The sequence below is a fragment of the Carettochelys insculpta genome, chromosome 1 (assembly GCF_033958435.1).
Source record: "Carettochelys insculpta isolate YL-2023 chromosome 1, ASM3395843v1, whole genome shotgun sequence".
In the NCBI taxonomy this organism is placed as follows: domain Eukaryota; kingdom Metazoa; phylum Chordata; order Testudines; family Carettochelyidae; genus Carettochelys; species Carettochelys insculpta.
In genome coordinates this window covers 174,964,545-174,989,058 of record NC_134137.1, presented here as the reverse complement: position 1 = coordinate 174,989,058, position 24,514 = coordinate 174,964,545, and the positions used below count along the sequence as shown (strand labels likewise).

Below are 24,514 nucleotides of genomic sequence, written 5' to 3'. Positions count from 1 at the left end.
GGTGCTGAGGATGCAGGCTCTGTAGACTTGCATTTTGGTGTGAGTGTACAGCTTGTTGTTATTCCACACTCTCTTGCTGAGTCTGGACAGAGTTGTGGCTGCTTTTCCAATCCTCCTATTTAGCTCAGTGTCCAACGACAGGGTGTCAGTGATGGTGGACCCGAGGTAAACGAACTCGTGGACGACCTCTAACGTATAGTTGTCAATGCTGATTGATGGGGATTCAGCAACATCCTGACCGAGTACGTTTGTCTTCTTTAGGCTGATGCTAAGCCCAGAGTCCTTGCACGCTTTGGAGAACTGATCCAGTAGTTTTGAAGCTGGTCTTCTGTGTGAGACACTACAGCAGCATCGTCTGCGAACAGCATGTCTCTGATGAGGACTTCTCTCACCTTAGACTTAGCTTTCTGCCTTGCAAGGTTAAACAGTTTCCCATCAGATCTTGTGTGCAGCAAGATGCCCTCTGTTGTAGATCCAAAGGCATGCTTCAGGAGGAGTGCGAAGAAGATCCCGAACAACGTTGGAGCAAACAACTCAGACTCAGCATTTCCAGGAGATAGGGGGGTACTCCCAATTGCACTGCTACCCAAGAATCCATCCTCTCCCCAAAATCATCAGACCTGTCCACAGACTGGGAAGCCATGCTGAGAAGAGAAGGGCTACCACCTAGAAACCATCAGGCTTTTCCTATCCTTCTTGTGCCCTGGTTCCATTCTCATCTTCCCCCATCCGATGCACTCAAGAAGGGATCCAATCTAGTTTGCTACCCTTTAAAATTCTGGCTCCTTCTGGGGAGATTTCTAAAAGCCCCCTGCTTGCAGAAGCTGGTTAAGGGAAAATGAACATGCATTCTGCTTTCTGGCCTCCCTTCCCACTGAGGACAGCCAGGATCCCAGCAGGAAGAGAAGGCAAGTCCCAACTTTGCCTTTCAGTGACCACAGGAGGAAATTTCAGACCCACCCAAGACAAAGTTTGCAGGAGTTCCCCAGAGAGGATCACACAAAATGACAAAAATGTGTTTTGGGATCTATTCTCAGGAACTGAGTCCAGACACAGAGAGAGGGATCTCTGGCTCTATAGAAGGGCTCATCAGCGCATTAGTGAGTATGGTCCTGCATTAGCAGAGGAAAGGTCTCGTGCACTAGGGGAGTCATGCAGTGGGCACCCTGCATTACAGGGCTTTGGAGAAATGGGAACCATGCACTGGGGTTGGTTATAGGACACAAAAAACATAGGAGAAGTCTACAGACTTTTGGGTGGTTGTCCATCTATTCTCAGCACAGCATCCCGGTCTGTGCCCATATCTAATGATTCTGGGAAGTGGGTGAGCTGTTGGGCAGAAATGCAGTCAGAGAGGGTCCCTGACTTCTGGGAATCCTGGGGCTGAGCAGCAGCACCCCAAAAGTTGTATTAGCTAATAATTTCTTGGGTCTGAGGGTAGAAGTAGGTGACTCACCTCTGGCATTTGTCCTGTGCATGGTCAGCCTTTTTTCTCTTGTTGAGTCATGTCTTAGCCTCCCCAAGCCTCTTATACATGCCACCTATGCTGGTCTTTACAAAAATATTAAAGAGGTGGTTGCTTTAATCTCTGACCTAGTCTCTTTTTCCTTGTATCTTTTTGCAAACTCTGTGGAACTCTGTTAATGTGGTGGATTATCTGCAACCCCTACAGGTAGTTGTTCAAGTAAGCGGGTTAATTGCAGAGCACTGATCTTCTCCTCTTATTGACAGCAAAAATAAGGTTCTCCCTTTCTCTTTTTTCCAGGGCTTGTTGGAGCTTGGCTGCCCTAGAGCTCTATCTCCTTCTACCACCTCTAGACTGAAGGAACAAAGACACAAGAATATGCAGTGGCAGTAGTAGCAGGAGATATAAGCTACGTCTACACGTGAAGCCTACATCGAAGTAGCCTATTTCGATGAATAACGTCTACACGTCCTCCAGGGCTGGCAACGTCGACGTTCAACATCGACGTTGGGCAGCACCACATCGAAATAGGCGCTGCGAGGGAACGTCTACATGCCAAAGTAGCACACATCAAAATAAGGGTGCCAGGAACAGCTGCAGACAGGGTCACAGGGCGGACTCAACAGCAAGCCTCTCCCTTAAAGGGCCCCTCCCAGACACACTTGCACTAAACAGCACAAGATCCACAGAGCCGACAACTGGTTGCAGACCCTGTGCATTCAGCATGGACCCCCAGCTGCGGCAGCAGCAGCCAGAAGCCCTGGGCTAAGGGCTGCTGCACATGGTGACCATAGATCCCCGCAGGGGCTGGAGAGAGAGTGTCTCTCAACCCCTCAGCTGATGGCCGCCATGGAGGACCCCGCAATTTCGATGTTGCGGGACGCGCAACGACTACACATTCCCTACTTCGATGTTGAACGTCGAAGTAGGGCGCTATTCCCATCCCCTCATGGGGTTAGCGACTTCGACGTCTCGCCGCCTAACGTCGATGTTAACATCGAAATAGCGCCCGACACGTGTAGCCGTGACGGGCGCTATTTCGAAGTTAGTGCCGCTACTTCGAAGTAGCGTGCATGTGTAGACACAGCTATAGCTAGCAGGCGAATTCATAGGACTTCAGGTCTTCCTGCCACTAGGTGGAACAGCACCAGAGCCTGATAGGAGTAGAAGAATTGATGAGGCTGGAGGTCACATATTTTTATTCTTTTTCTCCTGTAAGCTCTCTTTCCCTGCTGATTGCCCTCTCCACCAAGTGGGGAAGGGAATACAAATGGGTCTTCAGTTCATCTGCCAGCAGAAAAGGGATCTTCTCACCCAAGTTTGCCCAACCCAACCAAAAAGGAGGTGGTAAACAGCATAGGGATTATCCTTCTACACAGTTGCATCTTGTATGAGTGCATACATGCACTCGCATGCTTGGGTGCAGACAGAATAGCTGGGCCCAAGTGGCGGGGGGAGGAGGGGGCCTGGCTCTGAACTCCTGGAAGGGACAGGACCTTGAGCAGAAGGGGTGGGACTGAGGGGCTAGCCTCTCCTTGCCAGCTCTTCAGCACTTCCTGGAGTGAGGCACTGGTGGTCTGGTGGCAATTTAGAGGGCCATGAGCTCTGGCCTACAGGAGCCCCAAGCCTTTTTGAATTGCTGGGCCCTGGGGCACTTGTACAGCCCACCGCTGCCCCTCCCTCCAGTAAATGGGCCTGCGTACACACATACACACAGCATTTTTGTATGGCTGGCTATGGGCCTGACTGAGGACAAGGAATCCTGTCTCATACATTTATTTCAAAATGAGCTAGTCAAGGTAAAAAATATTCTGAAATAAATAGGGTGAAGTTCAATAAGAACAAAGGAAAAGTGCTCCACTTAGGAAGGAACAATCAATTTCACACATACAAAATGGGAAGTGACATTCTAGGAAGAAGTATGGCAGAAAGGGAGCTAGGGGTTGTAGTGGATCACAAGCTAAGTATGAGTCAACAGTGTGATATTGTTGCAAGAAAAGCAAACACGATTCTGGGATGCATTAACAGCAGTATTGTGACCAAGACATGAGAAGTAACGCTTCTGCTCTACTCTGCACTGATTAGACTTCAGTTGGAGTAGTGTGTCCAGTTCTGGGCACCACATTTTAGGAAAGAAGTAGAGAAATTAGAGAGGGCCCGGAGAAGAGCAACTAAAATGATCAATGGTTTAGAAAATATGACCTATGAGAGAAGATTAAAATAACTGGGTTTGTTTAGTTTCGAAAAGAAGGCACAGAGGGGACATGATATCAGCTTTCACGTACCTAAAAGGTTGTTATAAGAAGGAGGCAGAAAAATTATTCTCCTTAGCCTCTGATGACAGGACAGGAAGCAATGGGTTTAAATTGCAGCAAGAGAGGTTTAGATTAGACATTAGAAAAAATTCCTGTCAGGATGGTTAAGCACTGGAATAAATTGCCAAGGGTGGTTGTAGAATCTCCATCACGGGAGATATTTAAGAACAGACTGAATAAATGTCTAACAGGGATGATATAGATGGTGCTTGGTCCCCCTGGGAAGGCAGGGGACTGGACCTGATGACCTCTTAAGGTCCCTTCCAGTTCTAGTGTTCTATTTTTATGATCCTATTCCTTTATCCTTAGATCATGCCCACTAACATAAGATGATAGAGAGTCACTTTGTTCCATGATGTCATACAAACAAAACTGATGAAATCCTCCATCTACTTTCATCTTCTTTACTAATGCCTGCAAGTTAACATATGGGGCAGAGTACAGGGAGAATTGGGGGGATGAATGCAAAATTACATTAAGGTTGCCAAGGATAGGTTTGGAAAATATTTGGCTCTTGTTTAAAAAAATGTTTCAACTTATAATGTTTAAGAAATCCCCATAATAAAGCAGTGACAGGTTTTTTTCATGAAAAAATGTACTTATGGTATATTTTAAAACAGAATTCTTTGCTTTGGGGTTCTGTAGAAGATACATGCAATATTTAAGCACCATTCTATTTATAGAGTGCTCTTTCAGATCAGGTTTCCATGATCCATGGTACAATTCTAATCTGGGGATTTTTTTTTAAATGGCAAAACAAACCAACAAAAACCAAACTTAATACAAAGACATTTTTGTCTTAAAGAAAAAAAATATCTGACTGAGATCCTAACCTAAGCTGTTGTTTACAGATGCTGACAATTTAGTGTGATTGGCCATCTCTGCTCAAAATAAAGTGCTCTGTATTAAATAGGAGGTGCTGCGAGGTCAGTCTCAATTATATGAACCAGCACAATGCTATGGAGTTTTACACAGCCTAACAAGATATTTTTTATTAATATAAGCAAACAGCAAAATGGTCCCTATCCGTAGTTACAGGGAAACATGCCATTACATAACTCAACTGCAGCAACACAGTCCAACATAGGTCTGTAGAAATATCCTCTTCTGAGGTGATTTATATGTCCCTGTCCATGAGCTGTGGTGTCTGTATGGTTGCCCTGCATCCTAACCAAACAGCTCTTAAGCTAAGCATTTTAAATTTATAATCTGCTTTACCAGCAGTGGTGACATATTTCCCTCACAAACCACATCAAAATTAGATAAATTAAAAAACCATATTCACTGTTAAAATGGAGTTTTAGAAACACAAAATGGCCGCCGGAAAATGACAATTAAAAATGACAGTTGCAATTAATATTCGGCGGGCTATGAATATGTATGAAGTTATGGTTTGAAAGGTTTCAAACTGATTGGTTACTTTAGAATCCTCATACATATGTAATAGTCAAATGCCCCTCTGATACATTGTGGCACTGAGGAGGACCTAGCAGGCAGAGGTTGTCAAACAGGTCCACCCAGGCTGCATATATTCAGAAGAGCAGCCCTGCTTGGGGCATTCCGGACCAGACCTTGGAGGAGAGCTGACAAAGAAGAAGAAAGAAGACTACGGAGAAGGACTGAGCTAAGAGCTGGACTGAGCCTGTAGCTGAACATCGCTGGCAGAAGAGCCGAAGCTGACCTGCGTGTCAGTCATCGCTCTCTAGCCACCGTGGGCCGTCGAAGAACAGAAAAGCTCCAGCCTGAAGGCCAGAAGAGCTCCAGTCTCCATAGAGCTAAATCACTAGTAAGGCTCCGGTTCTTTCATCCGGAGGGTTTGCCCGGCAGACGGCACCGCCTAAACAACAGTGCCCTGCACGGGGAAACCGCAGCAGCGACCCTGCCCTTCCAGTCACCGACCCTAGCTCAGGCCGGTGTCTGAAATATCACGGTCGTTCCTAAAAACACAGGAGGTTTTTGTTAACCAAGCCGGTTTTTCCTCCTGGCTCTCTCTTTCTCCCTCCTTTACTGTCTGACCTGACGCGGCTGCCGTACAAGCGCGCCGTGAGGGTCATAACTTCCTAGCTCGAAGAGAACTACAGGCCCAGCGCCTGGATCACAGAGCAGGAATAAGGAGGTATTTATGGTCTGGGTTTAGGGTTAAATAATTAGGTGAGCAGTTAATGTTTTTATACAGTTTTGTAATAGAGGGTGGATTGGGACTTCCACAAGTCCATGATCAGCGCCTTATATTTTGTATTCCTTGTCTTTTTGTAAAGGCACAGGGGGCCAATGCTATTGGTCTAGCCTAAAACTATTGCATGCACACAGGAGGGTAGTTAGGTAAACTGCTTTGTTATTATAATCCAGAGCTATAAGCTCCCCCCTATTTAGGAGGGTAGAGCGGTCAGGGATAACCCTATAAAGGGAAAACCCTGGTGTCCTTAGTAACCCTTTAAGGGTAATCAAGGTTCTGCAATAAAGGGCCACCATAACAAGGTGGTCGAAATAGGCAGTACCATTTTTGAGGGGATAACCTTTGACTAGGAAAACCCCTCCACTTAACTAAGGGGAAAACCTCTCAGAAGGAAACCCTGCATATACTGGGCTCTCCCCTGCTTGGCCAGCAGGGCAACCCATTTAACTAGAGAATTGACCTAGCTTAGCGCAGGCAAATTCTTTTTCTAAGTAAGATCTGCTCCCCGCGGTAGTCGGCCAAGGGTTGAGCAACCTGGTGAACCTCAGGAAGATCCAGGAATAAATAAATAAATACAACTCAGCTCTGAAGTTAATCTTTCCATTTTACAGCACGCATCGAAGGCTGCACGGTCCGTCCCAGAAGCACAGTAAGTAGCTGAGGGATTAGATAGCAGTGCTGTTACAGCAGTTACCTATTGTTAAGGCTATAACCCATAGTATTCAAGTCCTGTGTCTATTCCACAAAAACAAGGGCTTACACATTTTGTGCAACTTAGCTTACCAAAATTCATACTTTTAAGTTATAAAATAAACCCTATCTCCCTGTTTGAACCTGACATCTTGTTTGTATTTTCTTCCTTGGGTAAACACACCGCAGCAGCGCAGTTCACACACCCTGAAACCCCGTTGTGATTAGACCCACCGTAGACGGCGAGCAGGGTCGCGGGGTAAAATCCTGGGAGCATTGGTAAGGACTCAGTTTTAGTCCAGTCCGTTGCTCTGGTGTGATTGACTTGACCTAATCAATATTCAAATTTATTCATACGTCACTCGCATCCTCGATAAGGTCCAGCATCAGCAGTGGTTCTAGTCAGTCCTAGCTTTCCCTCATTTTGCAGAACACTAAAATTCACTCTGCAAAATGTCTCTGTAATGTAAACCAAGAGAGAATAATTTTGAGCCTAATATTAAGGTGTTAACAAAACATGCAGGTTAATGCAATAAAATGGATTTGCCTTAGAAAGAATATAATCAGCAAGGACCTCCAGGACAAATTCCGGTTACTGGATGTACTGTACAGTGCTTGATCTCCCTGTGATATAAGCTAAGTATAAGGATATTTCCCGCAGAGATGCTGAAGGAGGAAATGCATGAGAAGAAAACAAAAAGAAGCACCAGCACCACCTAGTGTTTTTTATAAACCATAGACACAGTTACTTATTAATTAACCTTTTCAGAGCACCACAGTCATGACAAGCTCTGGTTCAGTAACATGCCACAAACCTCTTTTTGAGCAACACTAACTCCCGTAGTAGTCTGTGCTGTAAAAACAGTAGCTAGTGTAACACTACCACCACCATATATATTTTGCATTTGAACACAGTGATTTTTGAAGTAATGGAATTAGGGGTAAAATTCCAAAAATGCTTAGAAGCCAGTCCCATTTTAGAAGGGCCAATTTTTCAAAAGTATTTAGGTGAATATGCAGACAGGTTAGCAGGGTTTCAGAAGCACGTAGGCAGGTTAGCAGCCTATTTTCCATCAACTTAAATGGGAGTTATGCACATAACCTGATAGATGTTTATGAAATCTGCAAGAGGGTCCTACCTGCATCTTCAGGTGCCCAAATACCTTTGAAAATCAGTCCTTTTGTTCCTAATTCACTTTTGAATATTTCCTCCAGATCTCGTTTAATTCAGGAACAACATTTTATTGCATCATAAACTAAGGATCTATTCAATTAAAAGAATCATGGTTAACAAATACTTTCATTTAAGCGCCCTGACTCTTCTACCACAGAGAGATAAATATAAAATGCAATAAGAAAGCAGTATTGATAAATATGCTTTATTTGTATCACAGAGACAACCACTGATGTTTTTAATGAATAAACAAACCATCCCCAGATTTTAAGATCGGTGAATTCCTTCCTGAATAAGGGAGAGTGAGAAATGCATGAGATGGTTAGCCTACGTTCAATTCAGTTCTCCTTTGTTACATTTTCAGCACATTAGGCTATTTACATATAGGCTGGGCAAGTGCTTCTGGCACAAATATGCATATTCACAAGCAAGTATGTGTGTTCATGTGTCATTATACGCATTCACACATGAATACCCAAGCCAGAATGCCAGGAAGACAGAGCTAATTGCAAGTTGTTGTTAGCAAATATGTTCATAAATAAATGTTTCCATAATTTACCGAGCTGGAAGTGTGTCACAGAGAGCTGGTAATTGATGTGGTGAGAACCAACTAAAAAGCTTCAGAAGACCCCATGCCTTTAAATATTCAACCTGGGAATCCTAAGCCTTTAAATAAGTTGCAATTTAGCATATTGTATTAAGCTGTAAGTACTGTCAAAAAGGACATACGTGATAATAGCAATCACCCTTACAATAAACAAACAAACAAATAAATAAATAAAAGCTTTGAGAGAGAAAAGGGGATAAAATAAGAAAATCCAAGAAAAGTGTTAGGCACTAAACATCTGGAGATGTATATGGCTAAATCAACACTGTACTTTAAACTTCTTTTATAGCACTTACTGTGGGATAGGGGTGTGAGCAGAACACCGTGTACTTTCGGATGACACCATTTAACTTAAAGGGGGGAAGCCAGGACACAAATACAGTGGATGGAGAAGCTGCAGCTGCTTTAACTCCAGCAGGCGGACCTGGAACTGAAAGACCAATACGTATAATTATCAAAGTAACCAAAGCAACAGATACACACTGATCTGTACAGTACATTTAAGAAGAAAACAGCTGAGGTCGTAATATATGCAAGAAGGGGAAGAAATGCTACTAAGTGTAAATTGCATCCTCTGAAGTATTTGTTATAATTAACATCATATATGTCGTTCCCCTGTCCATACATATTAATGAATCTTCGCAGAGATTGCATATATGAAATTATGGTCTCTAGAGATTTATAATGTAAATGTGCACGTGTTTATGCACATATAAAGCTGCACACATTTATTTATTTAAACAATACAGTAACTCCTTACACATTGTACCACAAGTTATGTGGAAAGAACTAATTAAAGCTGCACAGTTAAAAATTCTAGCCAGGAAATGTCAAATTTAAATTTTTGTGTACAACATTAACCCTGCCTCCCAGTTCATTTGCATTATTTGAGACAGAATTTAATGATATCCGCTCATATTTCTGAAGCATATGATACATTGCATAATTTTCTACAGCTTCAGCTATATAGGCACAGCCTTCTCTTACTGTGTACATTCTGAGTATGTGAAAATGTCCATAAAATATGGAACTTACATGAAAAGTATGCAATGTACTGTACTTATAATATGCTACATGGTCTATTTAGTATGAGAGCTGATTGAATTTTTTTTTTACAGAATAATCTTCTACTGAAAAATGTCAGTCAGTTAAAAACTAACTATTTTGTAGGAATGAGTCCATTTCAACCAAATTTTCTGTGGGAACACTTTAGTATATTTCATTTTGATACTGTCAAGACATGTTTAGATAGTGTTGAAAATTTTCATTCCAACATTATCATTTCAACTTAGACTACATTACATATTATTTTCATTTTAGATACAAGTAACATAAAAGCAACAGAACAATTCAACACTATCATAAACAAATGTTTGGATAGTATGGAAACAAACCATTTTGATAGTTCCAAATAAAAAGAAAAAAAAACAAATTTTTGTTTTGTGGTAAATTTCAGCTTTTTTCTGATTCTGAATTTTTTTTTACGTTGTAATTTCCTGTGGAATGGAAATTTTGGTTGTGGAGCTGCTGTTTTCAGAATCATAGAATATTTGCACCCAAATACATGCCATCATAGTCCCTGATTTCTGCAAACTGTGCTCCACCGACAGAACTTTAACCGTGTCCACATCCTTACTGAAATGAATAGGCACCACATAGGTGGTAGGGTGTGCTTGCAAGAAGAAGGTAGTGAAATGGGGGCATACGTTTGCAGTTACATTTAGTTCATAGCTAAATGCCTCAGCCTTTAAATGTATTTAAGGAAAAACCTCTGTAATCCAGGTGGACCTGATCCAGGAACCACCTGTGATTTGGACCCTGGCAGGGACAGAAGGAAGCAATTCGTGTGCTATCACTCCTCCTCCTCTCAGCTGGGGGAATGGCAGTGCAACCAAACATTGGTCCAGAGGTTTTTTCCCCCACTGCTCCATAGCAACACGGGGGAGGAGGGAGGTGGGCTCTGGGAGGCCAGGTAAGTGCTCCACTCCCATGCCCCTTACACCCAGACCCTGCAGTGCCCTCCATGGTCCAGAAAATTCTATAGTCTGACATAGCCTATTTCCCAGGGATGCTGGATTCAAGAGGTTCAAATGCACTATGGAAGCTTCCTGAAATTCCACATTGTCTAGTTATACTGTATTGAGAAAATAACTAAGGATCCAAATGATGAGCTCATGATTCACATCACAACCATTCCCCCTGCATCCACCAACCCTTTCTTTAGAGTAAATATTGATGTTTGACAGCATTGAGCTCAATATTTATATTCAGTTCATTAGAACTGCTGTTCATTACTGATGCCGAACAGGGAAACCTGGCTCTCATTGGTAATTACTTAGCCCAGTGGGAGATTCCTTTAGTCTCCTGAAAACCACTGCCACTAGATATGTGAGTTTAAAATAATTTATTGCCACATTAGTATTTGATCCATGGGGAGAGATTCTGACAAGAGTGGCTCTTAGCTGTCAGCTGCTGAAGGATTAATTCATAATTGATCTAGAGTTTTCTAGCTTTATTTTTTCACTGGATTCCATATTTGCACCTTTAAGATGCAGATACTCATAAACTTTAATTGCCAATAACTTTTCATTTTAACTTTTCATTCATTCAGAAAATCCTGAAGGGGATACTGCTGTGGCATATAAACCCAAGTCTGTTTTTAATACATTTTGAAATTCAGTATCTTGAGCTCTCTCCAGATATAGGCAAACATACATCTGTACACATCTAGCTTCTGCATTCAGGAAACCTACATGAGTCTGAGAGTGCCTCTGGTTTTGGTGTTCTATCATGCATCATAGGATGATTTATACAGTAAACCTTCGAAAGTGCGATTTCAAGTTGTGCTTAACTTGCATTAACATGAGCTAAAAGCAACTCAAAATCTAGCTCCCCCCCGAGCCCTGACTTAATGCCCACCCTGCATGGCCTCAGTTCAACCCCCCTCAGCTCGGGTTCACGTCCCCAGTTCTGATTTAACCCCCTCTCATGGCTCCGGTTCAACTCCCTCCCCCCGGCAAACCCATGGCTCCAGCTCCCCCTGCCCCACAGCCCAGCTCCATCTCAACTTTCCCACATACTTCTGGCTCACCCCCACTTTGTGTGGCTTCAGCTCACCCCCCACCCCCGGTGGCTCAGCTCAAGTCTACTCTCCAGCCCCCCGCAGCTCTAACCCACTCCAGGCTTAAACTGTCTGCTCCCCTCCCAGAGCCCCAACCCACCACCAGATTTAACCCTCCCCAACTCAGGACTTACCTTTCAAAAGGAACTCCAGGTGCTCCTGCTACTTCCCCCGTGCCCAACTTAGCTGAAATACAAGTTATGCGAGGGTGTGTGGGAATGCAACCCTCACATAACTTGATGGACTACTGTACAATAAAACAACTGGGATGTCTATTAAATATGTTCCTTGAATATTCTGAAGAACCTACATTTGGTTCTAGTGTGTGCTGTTGACCTTATTATTGAAAGACATTCTCACGTAAAAAGTAGGTAGTCCCTTGTGTCCGACAATGACACCTTGAGCTTGCACAGGCTCATTGTTTGTTGACTCACATGAGGCTGAGGAGTCCAAGCTTTGAACGGCATGAGCATTCACGGGGGGGGCAAGGGAATTGTCCTGGCTTTGTTGGTGCAGTTGGTGCAGCAGTCCTGCTGCTGTTGCTTTCTTCCTCTCATGAGCATCAATGAGGCGTATGCATCGCTGCTCTTCAAAGTTGTCATACGTGTGTTGTACGAGAGCACGCCAGCCTGGTCGGTCTTTTGCATGCTGCTCTAGCTGATCTGGTTTTAAACCAGCATGAGCAATGTTGGCCTTCACGCAGTCTTTATACCTCTTGCGAGGCCTACCTTGATTCCTTTTGCCCTGGGAGAGTTCACCGTAGAAGAGTTGCTTAGGGAATTCTTGACTCCTCCATTTGTATGACGTGCCCTGTCCAGCAAAGCTGGGCTTTCAGAATCATGGCTTCAGTGCTCGTGGTTCCTGCTCTGTCTGGGACTGCCAGGTTTGTAACTCTGTTCCGCCATCGAATGTGCAGTAATCACAGTCCTACAGTATCAGGCTGTGTCTAGATTGCAGATTATCGTTGGCAGAAGTTTGATATCTTGTGACATAACATCTGTCAACAGAGCATGTCCAGACATCAAGGCGCACTGAAAGAGCAGTTCACTCTCCTGACAGAGAGCAGCCAGACTGCTTGGCCACCTTATTGGCAAAACAGCCACCCAGAATCACATCATCCAGGGTTGCAGGTCACCAGCTCTTTCTGGGAGCTCCGCTGAGACGTACACTTAAAGGAGGAGGTATGGGCGGGGAGGGGCTGTGGTGGGGTCTGGTTAGGCAGGGGACACCTGGGGGTCAGGGGTGGGCCCGGGACCTGGGGGTGAGCCATGGGGTCAGACGGCCCCGGGCTGGTGTGGGCTGGTGTGTGCACGAGCAGATGGCTGGATCAGCATGTCCCATCAGTAGCTGGTGACAGCATCAAAGTGGGACATGAGCTGGTCCCAAGCCCATAGCTGCCACTCTGTGTCAGCCCTGAGCCGGCACTCCATGGTGACCTGGATGGCCCAAAGAAGGGTGTTGTGGTCCCGCACCAGGTCCACATGGAGGTGCAACCAGCTCCTGCGGCAGTGGGCTCAGCCTGGTGGCGAGGCAGAGGTGGCCTGGCCCTTGGACCATGTGGGTCCAGCTATATGGAACACAGGGAGGAAAGATGGTGAGTCATTTATGCAACACAGTCCCTAACACCCTGCCTCCCACTGTGGGAAGCAACCAACACCCCCCATGCCAAGGGATGGGGGTGTCCTGGGAGCAAAGCCATGTAAGGCCTGCACAGTGAGCCCTGCCACACAGGGGCTCCACATTGCCTCCAGGACTGTGATGACCACTGCTCCCTCTCCTGGTCAATGGGCTAGCAGCCAAGTGGGGTGTCTAGCTGCAGAGGGGTCCCCTCATAAGTTGTATGTGAGCCAGAAGAGGCTTAGCCATCCCTGGGGCGCGCGCGCGTGCACACACACACACACGCCTGTGGCTTGCAGTGCTGCCCACGGGAGCGGGTCCTGCCTCACACCTGGGAGCATGCCTGTGTTCCAGGTGCCACACTCCTTGCCGTGTGTGGGGTCAGGCCAGCGCCCCCACGGCTAGTGTCCTTCAAGTCATGGCAGGTGCTGGTAGAGCTCCCCCCCGCGGGACCTGAGACCTGTCCAGCCTTCTATGGACCTGGCAGCAAGATGCTGCCCATGCCCAGGGGCTGTCGGCTGGGTCCGGGTGGTGCACACGCCCACTGCATGTGGCTTCACATGCTAGGACTGCAGTGTGAGATTCTGCCCGAGCCAACTGAGCGGCGCTCATAGCATGCCCCATCTGCACCCGCCTCCCACACCTGGACGTGTGTGATGTATGGGGTACTCACTGGAGGGACCCTTGCCCAGCTCCAACAATGCCTGGGAGGTGGCCTGGCTGCTGGAGACTGGCTCCAAGATGAGGATGAGGCTGCTGGCCTCTGAGTCTGGCTCTGGACCCGGCAGGGGTTGGGGCTTGAATGCCACCTCCTCCTCCTCCTGTGGGTGCTCATGCTGCTCTGGGGGGTCCTGATATTGAGGCTCAGGTGTGGGGGTGATGTGTCCTCCCCACAGAATGCTGTTCAGCTCCCTGTAGTAGGGGCATGTTGGCAGTCTTGCCCCGGAGCATCAGGCAGCATCCCAGGCCCAGATGTTCCCCTGGCAGAGCTCCTTTACTTTCACCCTGAACTACTCCAGGGTGTAGTGCGGGATGCTCAGTTCAACTAGGGTGGTGGCCATTTGGCTGTAGATCTCAGCATTTCTGCAGTGGGCATTGGGGTCCTGGAGGCTTTTCTCCTCTGCCCACAAGTCCAGGAGGGCCTGGATTTCTACCCTGCTCCAGGAGGGTGTCCAGCATTTGAACCCCCAAGGTGGGTCCTGGGACCTCTCAGGCTGCTCCATTGAGGGCCCAGGGGGTCTTCAGGGGGCCTCTGCCATTGCTGCTTACTGTGAAGGAGCAGTTGTGAGGGCATGGGACACAGCTGTATGTAGCCCTGCTGCTTGCACACTCAGCTTCCTGCCACAGGGTTCCCTGGGCTCCCTCTGGCTTTAAGAAGAGCCAGCAGCAGTGACCACAGAGCACTGTTTCCTGTTGACGGGGTATCCACTGGGGCACCTGTCCAGCACCCTGGAGGCCTTTTCTGTTGACAGAAGGCCCCCCAGGATGTCCAGACTGACGTTTTGTTGACAGCTCCTCTCTCGACAGCAGAGTTCTTCTTTGTGGCTGGTAGGATATGGCGTTGTGTTCTGTTCACTTAACTGCAAATCTCTTCCAGAACAGTTTATTTTGAAATAATGCTGCTGTATAGACATCGCCTGAGTGACTGTGGGGGGTGAGACAGAATGAACGGCTGTGTCTATACTAGCAAGTTCTTTCGGAAGATTTCTCAGAAGAAGGGGGCTCTTTCGAAAGTTCCCCTGGAGTGTCTGCACACAGAAAGCATTTTTTTGGAAGTGAACTGAAAGTGCTCTTCCACTCTCATTGCAGGACACTTTTCAGGGCCCTTCTTTTGAAAGGGCAGGGGCTGTGGGGACACTCTTTCAAAAGAGCAGATCACTCTTTTGCTCAGCTTCTTGGTTGTGGATGCACTCTTTTGAAAGAAGTGTTTTCAGAAGAGATCATCCAGAAGGGCTTCTTTCGAAAGTTCTCCGTTGTGTGGACGCAGACAAGGTGAATTGTGAGGAAAGAAAGAGTCAACACCAAAACATGGATGCCACTGACAGCTGTCCTCCATGATCACATGCCAGATCCTAGGCTCATTCTCTGGACCAGCAGGATCTTAAAAATTGCAGAGAGGTAGCATATTTCATCCCATGCGGGAAAGGGAACACTATGTATTGTCCCTGTGGCTGCATGAAAATGGGTTCAAAGACTGTAGATGAGAGAGGAAGGCCAACACTAATGTGGAGAGGACAAAGACACTGAGAGGACTAGGCTGGGGAACAGAATTTACTGATGATCGAGAGTGGGAATGCATAGTGGCTCCAGGAGGTGTATAGCTGGATATTTTCCTTCACTGTACCACAGAGAGTGGGAGCCAAAAGTGCCATGAATGGTATGTTTGAAAGCCCTAGCACCTCTGAGAGAGCAAGGCTTTGCTCTGTACACAGAATTTTGACTCTGCAGCATACAGAGCCAGCCCACTAACAATTATGCAGAGCGCACCTTATTTTTGGGGAGCTGAAAAGACGTTGCTGCCTACTCTTTTATGCCTTCTAGACAATATGAACGGAATGTTTTAACTCTTGAGGTCCCTTCCAATTCTAGCGTTCTATGATTCTATGAAAATAAAAAAGTGATTCTGAAAAAAAAAGAAAGAAATTATGACTTTCCGGATCATCTGAGTGCCAGAAGTTGCACATGGCATCTAAGTAATAACCCACAAGCCAGGCTGCCACATAAGGTCATATTGACTAGCGTGTATCCACATTTAAGCATCCCCATTGAACAGTCTTGAATGAGTTAATAGCCCAGATTCTCAGTTGGTGTAAAGTGGGATAGTTCCTATGAAATCAGTGGAGTTATGCTGATTTAGACTAGCTGAGGATCTGCTTCAATGGGTCTGTTTAATGAAGAATACAGATTCATTGTTTCAATTAAGGTTTTATAATGTATTATTTCCAATAAAGAAATATGAAGGAAGTAATTTAATCCCCATGTTGTCAAATACAATAGCTTGTGAAAATGCAATTTAAATCCAAGGAAGGAGACAATTAGAAAGTCATTTTTAATTTTTAATGATCAGTAAAATAAATCCATAGGTGAAGATGTTTGGCTTATGAGTAACTCTACTGAGAGTGAAAAGAGACAGTAAATGCAATGAATTCTTAAAACAGGAAGTTTCCCATCTACTTCTCATTATGCTAGAGAGGAACAGCTACTTTTTCTGAAGGCTCACAGGGAGAAAAGCTATGCAAAAACATAAATGATGTCACCTTAAAAGGAAGCCTCACTTCATAGTCTCAGCTGGAATCTCGCTCATGCCTGGTATCAAGAAATCCAAACACAAGCTTCTTTTCTCTAGATTGATTTCCTTATCACTTGGATAACTTTAAATTTGTTCCTTGGGAAGAAAATACTTGGTTCACTTCATGGACACTAAAGATATTCTGGACTTGTGGACATGTATATCAGAGCTGGGAATGGCTGAATGATGAAGTGATGGATGGCCAAATGGGCCTTTATCAATACTAAAGGGACGTACCATGTCATCGATTTAAGGAAAACTTCCTGCTGATGTAAAAAACAAAAAACAGAAACAAAAATGACACGACATAGAAGTAGGAGGCTTGATGGTAAGGTAAAGGATAATCCAGAATGAGTTTATTACTGAAGAATGAGATAATCTGTCCTCATTTTAGACAGAGATCACCATAAGTGGAAGTAAAGAGCTTTCCAGATTGGAACTTTCTGGAAGATCTCATATATTTACCACCACAATCTATGAAAAGAGGAGCCAACAGTATAGTTCATATGCTGACTTCCTCAAAGTTAAGAGATGTTTTGATCCAAGGGATTGGACGAGTTTTAATTTTAACCCTCTTGCCATCCTAGCAAAATCTGCAGCAGAATTAAAATAACTAAAGTAAAGCTGATACAAGATATGAAATAGTGACCTCATCCACCTACATACATACCTAAAAATGAGATATTCTGTTTCCGAATTTAAAAATGGGGCCATTTAGACAACTCCTTCAATATGTGAAAAGGTTCATCTTAATAATTTAGAGTCTGATACAGCTCTGTGGTTTTTCAGGGCAGTGGAGGGTTAAAGGAGACCCTGCTTGAACCAGGTGTGACCACTGCCTCTGCTTTTCAGACTGTGGGGAGTTCTCTCCCTGTGCATCCCACGGAACAAGACACCCAAAAGGAGTCAGAGAAAAGGGGGAGACATGACCTTGTCCCTCCTCCATCACAAGACTAGCCAGCATGTTGTACTCCCCACAAAGGGACATAGCAATGGGGGCTCTCCCTCTGCACACTGAGGAGCTCTGAGGAGACTTCTGCCTCCCTGAGGCAGAGTATTTCCTGAGCTCCCCTGGAGCAGCGTGTCCCACTCTTGATGAGGCGGCTGAGCCTGCAGCGCCAGCTCATGGAATGGAATATTTATCCAAGTATTGGCATGTTGACTTTCTTCCCTCAAATGCAAAAGTTCTTAGAAAACATAACATTATTATTTTTAAATTATTTTTAGACTTTTCTTGAAGCCAGAGACACAGCAATAGCCACCTCAAGCTCATGGTGTTTTGGCATGTTGCATGTGCTCTGATACAAGGTATTGATGGCTCAAACATATGGGCCACATCTACACTAGCAAGGTCTTTTGGGAAATCAGACCCTTTTCTGACAGAACACATGGAGCGTCCACACACAAAATGCACTCTTTTGATCCTAAACTGAAAGAATGTGGCTCTTCTTGTGGAAGCCCTCTTCCACGCCCGGATCAGGAAGAGCACCTCCTTTCAAAAGCTTCTTTTGAAAAAAAGCACGTGTAGATGGTCCGCGGACCCTTTTTTTTGAAAGAGCTTTCCTCATGGAGCTGGATTTTTCGAGCCCTGGCTTTTTTTTTTCTTTTTTTTGAAGCAGTGGGGGCTGTGTGAATGCTCTCTGTCAAAAGAGCAGATAGATCTTTAGAGCCGCTCTCTTTTCTTTTTTCTTTTTTTTTTTTTGTGTGCTCACACTCTTTGAAAGAAGATTTTCCAAAAATCGCTGTAATGTAGACATGGCCATGGTCTCACCAAAGGATTTAAAAGGATCTCACTGTCATTTGGGTTATGGGTAAGAAATACAGAATGGGAAGTAGCAGATGAACCAGAGAGTAATGTTGCTGATGGACTAAATGAGTTCCAGTGTTACTACAACTGTTTTGGTCCTAGCCTATCACAGAGACAAAGTAGGGGAGATAATATCTTTTATTGGTCCAATTTCTACAGGTTAGAGAGACAAGCTTAAGATCTCACCTACCTTGTTTCTCTGAAGGAGTTTAAACGTGGCTCCTTCTACTGAGCTCTGGAAGTAGAACTACATTTATGAATCACAAATTGGGCTCTGGCTTTTGTTGTTAACCCATCTTTGTTCAAAGAAATAAAAGGAACTATATGAATATTGAAGATAAAAATAAGCCTGAGAACAAATAGCCTGAGTAGAGCTGAGTGAATAATGAAAAGCCATATACATGAAAGTTAAAACAAAAAAGCAGTCCTGTAGCGCTTTAAAGACTAGCCGAATAATTTATTACTCAGTTAGTCTTTAAAGTGCTCCAGGACCGCTTTTTTGTTTTGATTGAATACAGACTAAAACGGCTATCTCTCTGTCACTAATCATACGTGAAAGGTTTGTGTCATAGCGTGGCTCTGCCTGTACTACCCTCCAGCAGCAGGCAGTGACAGAACAGACACAACTGCCTCAGTTTGCCCTCTGAGACAGACCGAAGACTCCATGACAGTCTCTTGTCTGTTAATGTCTCTGCTTGGAGCCATTTTATTACAAAACAGTGCAAATAGCCCATAACATCTGTTCTTAAACAATCCATTTATCACCCAGGTGCAGAAAGTCCCTTCCAATCCCAAGACCTCTAGTTCTAGTTTCTCAACCTCTCACATACCACACTTCAGTGTCTGCCATCACAGTGGGGCTCTGATTCAGACCTCCTCTCTTCTTTCTCCAGGGTAGCCACCCCAGGTCTTCCAGGTGGAACAGAACACACACTCCCAAGCAGGAGCACCCTTCCTGCAGCCACTCTGATGGGAGTTCATCCTCACTAGGGAGGCACCACTGCTCCTGCTGTTCTCTTAACTTTTCATAACCTACCCAAGCCAGCAGATGGGCCTCTGCATTGCTCACCCGACTCCATTGCTTCGCTGTGATGCTGTCAACAGGTAAAACCCCTCGCCTTCAGCCTCAGCTTTGGGTTTTTTGTGCAGATGTCCACAGGCCACACTCAGCTGCCCTCTGGCTTCCACCCCTAGCTCACTGGTTTAGGAAGATCAGCCTACAGACCCAACTTGCTGCTCTCCAGCTGTCAGCCTCCCTCTAGGAAACACCTAGAGCTTCTTTCAAGCACCTCTAGTCTTTTGTTCCTTGACAGATCTCAGCTGCCATTTCCCTCATTAACTTATCCAAGAAGCTCCCATTCCATATAGGCCAAGTGTCCTCTTAAGACTGAGTTGGGAGGCGGCTGATGAGTGACAGGTGCACTCATCTCTTCCTTCTTCAAGGCCTAGTGCCACAATAGCCTGATCCTCATTTGCCCTCAGGCCCCCTTAACACCACTCTGTCAGTGTAAAGTGACATTAAAGTGGGAGTAAATTTCAGAACCAACCCTTTAATACTTGATTTGATTACTTTAATGGAATTCATCAATAAATGAAAGTAATTGAGAGCTGGATACCCCCTCCCTCCCACACTTTTGTAGAGACCATTTCAAATCAGTGGTCCAAATATTTATGCATTATCTATAAACTGGATGGATAATAAAGAAAAAATACCGACTAATTTGTTTGAAAAAAGTCAAATGCCACTGAAGTAATTATTGAGCTAATATTATTCAGTCAGCACAGCAACTCAGCCTATGTATACTCCTAACTCTGCCAAAACCAACTTGACCTCTTGAGAACAGAGTTTCAGAGGCATTGAGGCACTTAAAGATGCAGTGAGGTGCCTTGTGGGATATTCTAAAGAGCTCAAGCAGGTTAGGCTCCTACTGTCTATTGATTTAGAAAGTCTATCTCAAAAATCATTCAAAAATAGAAAAATGTCAAGGCTGTTAAGTAAACTATTGCTACTTGTTTTTTAAAAAAAATACTAGCATGTTTAAAATTAATTACATTCTTAGTTCCTGTCCTGAAATAGGGTCTTAATCTTTAATCTGGCTATAAGGAATGCATGAATAGAAATGCCCAGTTCTTTCTTTCTTTCTTTCTTCTTTTTCTTTTTAAACGGTGCACACAGCACAGAACATGTGCTCATAACTCAAGAGCACAATTTGTGCATGCGCACTTGTATGTTGTACACACATTGCTTTAAAAATCTGGGCCAAATCAAGCAATGTCCTACTATGTCAGGCTGACTACAAAAAGGTTTTTAGCTCTTACCATCCTCTTTAGTGCGGGTGAAAATTTGTTCACTCCTGACTCCATCTCCAGCTCGTGTGAATGCCAACACCTGGATGCTGTAATTGGTGTATTTTTCCAGGCCATCAAGCTCTATTGAGGGCTGTGTAGTAGTGACATTTTTAATCTCTCCCAGCTCTAGGGAACAAACAGAGAACCAAGTTATTGGCAATCCTATTCTTTCTTTAACTAAATATGTCTACATTGGTATGAAAATAAAAGCGGAATTTTCTGATTAAAAATATGAACTCCTGAAAGAGAAATAATATTTTGTGATTATAAATTGATAAATGCTCACACTGAACAATACTACAAAACAGAGCTGATGAAGAAAAAAAAGACATTTGAAATTTTTATGTCAATTCCATTCCACATGGTTAACAGCAAATTTGTTTTTAATTTTTAAATTTACTTTGCATTTTTTTTCCAAATTGAACTTGAAAGTAAAAATATCAAAACCACATTCAAAATAGCTATTGACATTTCACATTAAGTGAAAATCAGCTTTTTGGCTCATGAAATATCTCTATATTGACACTGACAATACAGAAATTTAAAAATTCATAAAAATGATGCAAAATGTTTCCCTTGATATAAAATGATTAGAAAAAGTCAACACTTTTCACATTAGTTTTCATTTCTGAAATAAAGCCATTTTTATAATGTTAAACAAGCAAAATTTTTGTTTGCTATAACTTAGCCAGTTCCACTGTAAAGTACATTATAGGCATAAGCGTTAGTTAACAATAGATGTTTATGTGGTAAAATCAGACAAACCAATTGTTATGTAGCTCATCACATAAATCTTAGTGTCTTAACCTGGGAAACACAATGCAGGTGCAAAAATGATTTAAGAGAAAAACTGTGGAGAAAAATTTAGCTTACAAGATAAGGACATTAAAAGATAAAATTTCAGATCCAATAGCTCCTTTTTGTGAGATAGACTATACCCTATATAGTTTTCAACAGCATAGGGTCGAATCGAAAGCCTACAGATGTCAATAAAAAAATCTTGTCTCTAATCAGGACAGTAATGTTTAACTTTGAGACTCAGTGGGTGCGTCTACACTAGGAACAAGAAGAAGTCCTGTGGCACCTTGTAGACTAACATATTTTGGAGCATAAGCTGTTGCGGGCAAAGACCTGTTTTGTCAGATCTGACAGAGTGTCTACACACTTTTTCCCTTATTTTGAAGTTAACTTTGGAGTAAGGGAGCCCAACTTGTAAGTCTTTACTCCAGTCCCAGGCATGGAGTAGTGCCCCACTTCGAAGTTTAACATCAAAGTAGGGTGTTTGTAGATGCTCAACTTTGAAGTCTGTTACTTAAAAGTTGTACCTCAAAGTAAGCAACTTCAAAGTTATTTTTATAGCATAGACACAGCCATTATGATTATCCTTGATGCTTTTTTCTGGCTCTGCAATATTTTTTCTTTATTTTCAATTCACCAAAGACTGATGCCTCAAAAGACTTCTGACTAGACCATTATACCAGAAATAGTGAGCCTCAGGGTTATAGTCTGCCCCCATTTATACCCATTTTTGAACAAGTGCAACTAGGAGAGGATAGAACTTGGCAAGACAATTGGTATGTAATTAATTATTCTGTTGCTCGATACACACACCAGAACATAATCCATCTCATTCTGCCAAAACCGAAATGGCTCTGTGGTACTAATATGAATTAAAAAGGCTAAAATATATTGTTTACTAAAGTCCACAAGAAGGAAACAAATATTGAAGTGAGATGATAAATAGCAGAATGTGACAGATGCATGCATATTTGACCACCTCATTTGTTTTCTCCCTGTTAAACCACTTCCCTTAAGATCTATGTTAATATTGCAAAAATCTGAACTCTTCAAACATATGGTAAAAAAAAAAAGCAGCCTCAATCTTTTTCCTTTCCTTCTCCCTAATTGTGGAGTCAAAAGCACATTGTCAGTTCATAACCATGTGATGTGCTGGTAATGTGCTTTTGTGTATACACACACACAGAGGGAGCAACTCTATTTGAAGAGGACGGTATTATGTTTACTATGTCACACACAGACATTGCTTCAAATCTCAAGGCGATGAAAACACTACTGTGAGATAAAACACTTCTTGTTTATTTACAAAACTGGTTGAAATATATCCAACTATTTATTAATTACAAATCAAATATCCCCCACATTGTTGCCCTCAAAAGTAAATCGCTGGTGACAAGTTCACAATACAAAATAATTTCAGGGGTAATTATGATGACCTTAAGAAAAAGAAGTACTAGGTAGGGTTTTTATGCCCCCTCTAAAAACAAGAAAACGTACAGTATTAAAATATATATTTAAAGATGGTTGTAACATTTAAACAAGAATTCCAGTGTTTAATTTTGTTTTTTTCAAGATGAACAAGCAGGTAACAGGTATTTTGATGTCTGGGTATAATGCTGCTAAAAGTAGCAAAATAATCTTTAAAGGAAAGGCTGCACCTTCACCTTTGAGGGGATAAAGAGGGGCTAACACTACTCCGACACTTGCCAAAATTTTCTTTTGAACATCTGTAGGCTCATAAATAGAGCTGTAACAACCTGTCAATTGCTCAAAGCTCTTTAGATTCACACACAGATGGTGTACGAAGATCTGTGTGAAATGAAAAAAATTAGTTTTCTGATGCAATCTTCCCACTAAAGGACAAAATGACATTAACTGTCGTGAATTGCTTGTTACACTGTTATTTCTAATGGCACACACCAGATAGGTTGGCTAAATCTGCTTACCTCCATCCAAGAGATTAGCCCAGTAAATAACTCTGAATCCCTGTAGAATCCCATTCAGGGCTTCTTTGGCAAGTGTAGACCAGGAAATTGAGATAGTTTCTGGTGATGTTGCAGTGGCTTGGACATTCCCTGGAGGGCAACTGGGTACTGAAATGAAATATTCACCCATTTTAGCTCCAGATAACTTCTGTGGACACATAAAACTGTCAAAAGACTACACCAATGTGAAACTGAATGCTTAAAATGCACAAGTGAGCTGTGTCTACACTACAAAGTTTTGTCTACAGAAGAGGCCCGCTGATGACAAAACTAGGGAACATCCACCCTGCAAACGCATTATGTGTAGAAGCTGTCATCAGCACAGTGCCTTTTTCCTGGAAGAGTTATGTCTGGAAAGTTTGAGGCATAGCACCTCTGTAGACAGACTCTGCAGACAGAAAAATAGTGTGGACACTCTGGGGGCCTCTCTGTGGACAAAGAGGGCTTCCAGTTCACCGGACAGCCCTGTTTGTAGAGCTTCCGGTTGGCTGTTGGGTTGACAGAGGACTGGGCAGTCTGCCTGCTCTCTGTTGACAGAGGGCATTGACGGGGATGCCCATTAGGTGTGGATGTGTTCTATAGGTTCTGTTGGCAAAACTCTGTTGACAGTGATTTCTTCAGACAGAACTTTGTAGTGTAGCCCCAGCTATAGATTTTCTTAATATTCGTTTGAGACTCAGATTAAATAACAATCATTCCCACTTCTTGGAAGAAACCCTTTCTACTATGTTTTCAATTGTCTTCACATAAGCAAAATTCCGCTTGGTTACTGACAGATTTCTTTTTGAAAGTGCTGTTCACTCCCCAGAAATGTCCTGTGACCCTGTCATCCTCACTGGCTTGACCTTCATTAGGATTTGTCCTTACTACTGTAAGAAATGCCAGATCTGACTGAATATACAGAAAAATAAGGATTTTTGAATTTTTGAGATTTTTCTAAATAAAAATTTAGTTTTATGAAAAATTTCAACCTCTTTAAAAAGGGTTGTAAAAAGAGCTTAATGAAAAATAGAAAATATTTCACAAAAATTCATAAATAGCTTTAGTATAGTTAGCAATTTCAGTTTCAAATGCAATTATTTGTTCAAATGTGGATTTGCTGGGGTTTATCTTATCTCAGT

General features: G+C 43.4%; 1 protein-coding gene across 1 annotated transcript in view; it reads right to left on the bottom strand.

Annotated features, from left to right (window-relative positions):
* DSCAM (DS cell adhesion molecule) overlaps window positions 1-24,514 on the bottom strand; it is a 550,602-nt gene that overhangs the window by 92,406 nt on the left and 433,682 nt on the right. The window contains exons 17-19 of the mRNA XM_074983419.1: window positions 23,355-23,501; window positions 20,581-20,736; window positions 8,724-8,857 (exon numbers count right to left, since the gene is read on the bottom strand). Of these exons, the coding sequence (XP_074839520.1) occupies window positions 8,724-8,857; window positions 20,581-20,736; window positions 23,355-23,501 (437 nt within the window). The remainder of the gene's footprint in view (window positions 1-8,723; window positions 8,858-20,580; window positions 20,737-23,354; window positions 23,502-24,514) is intronic.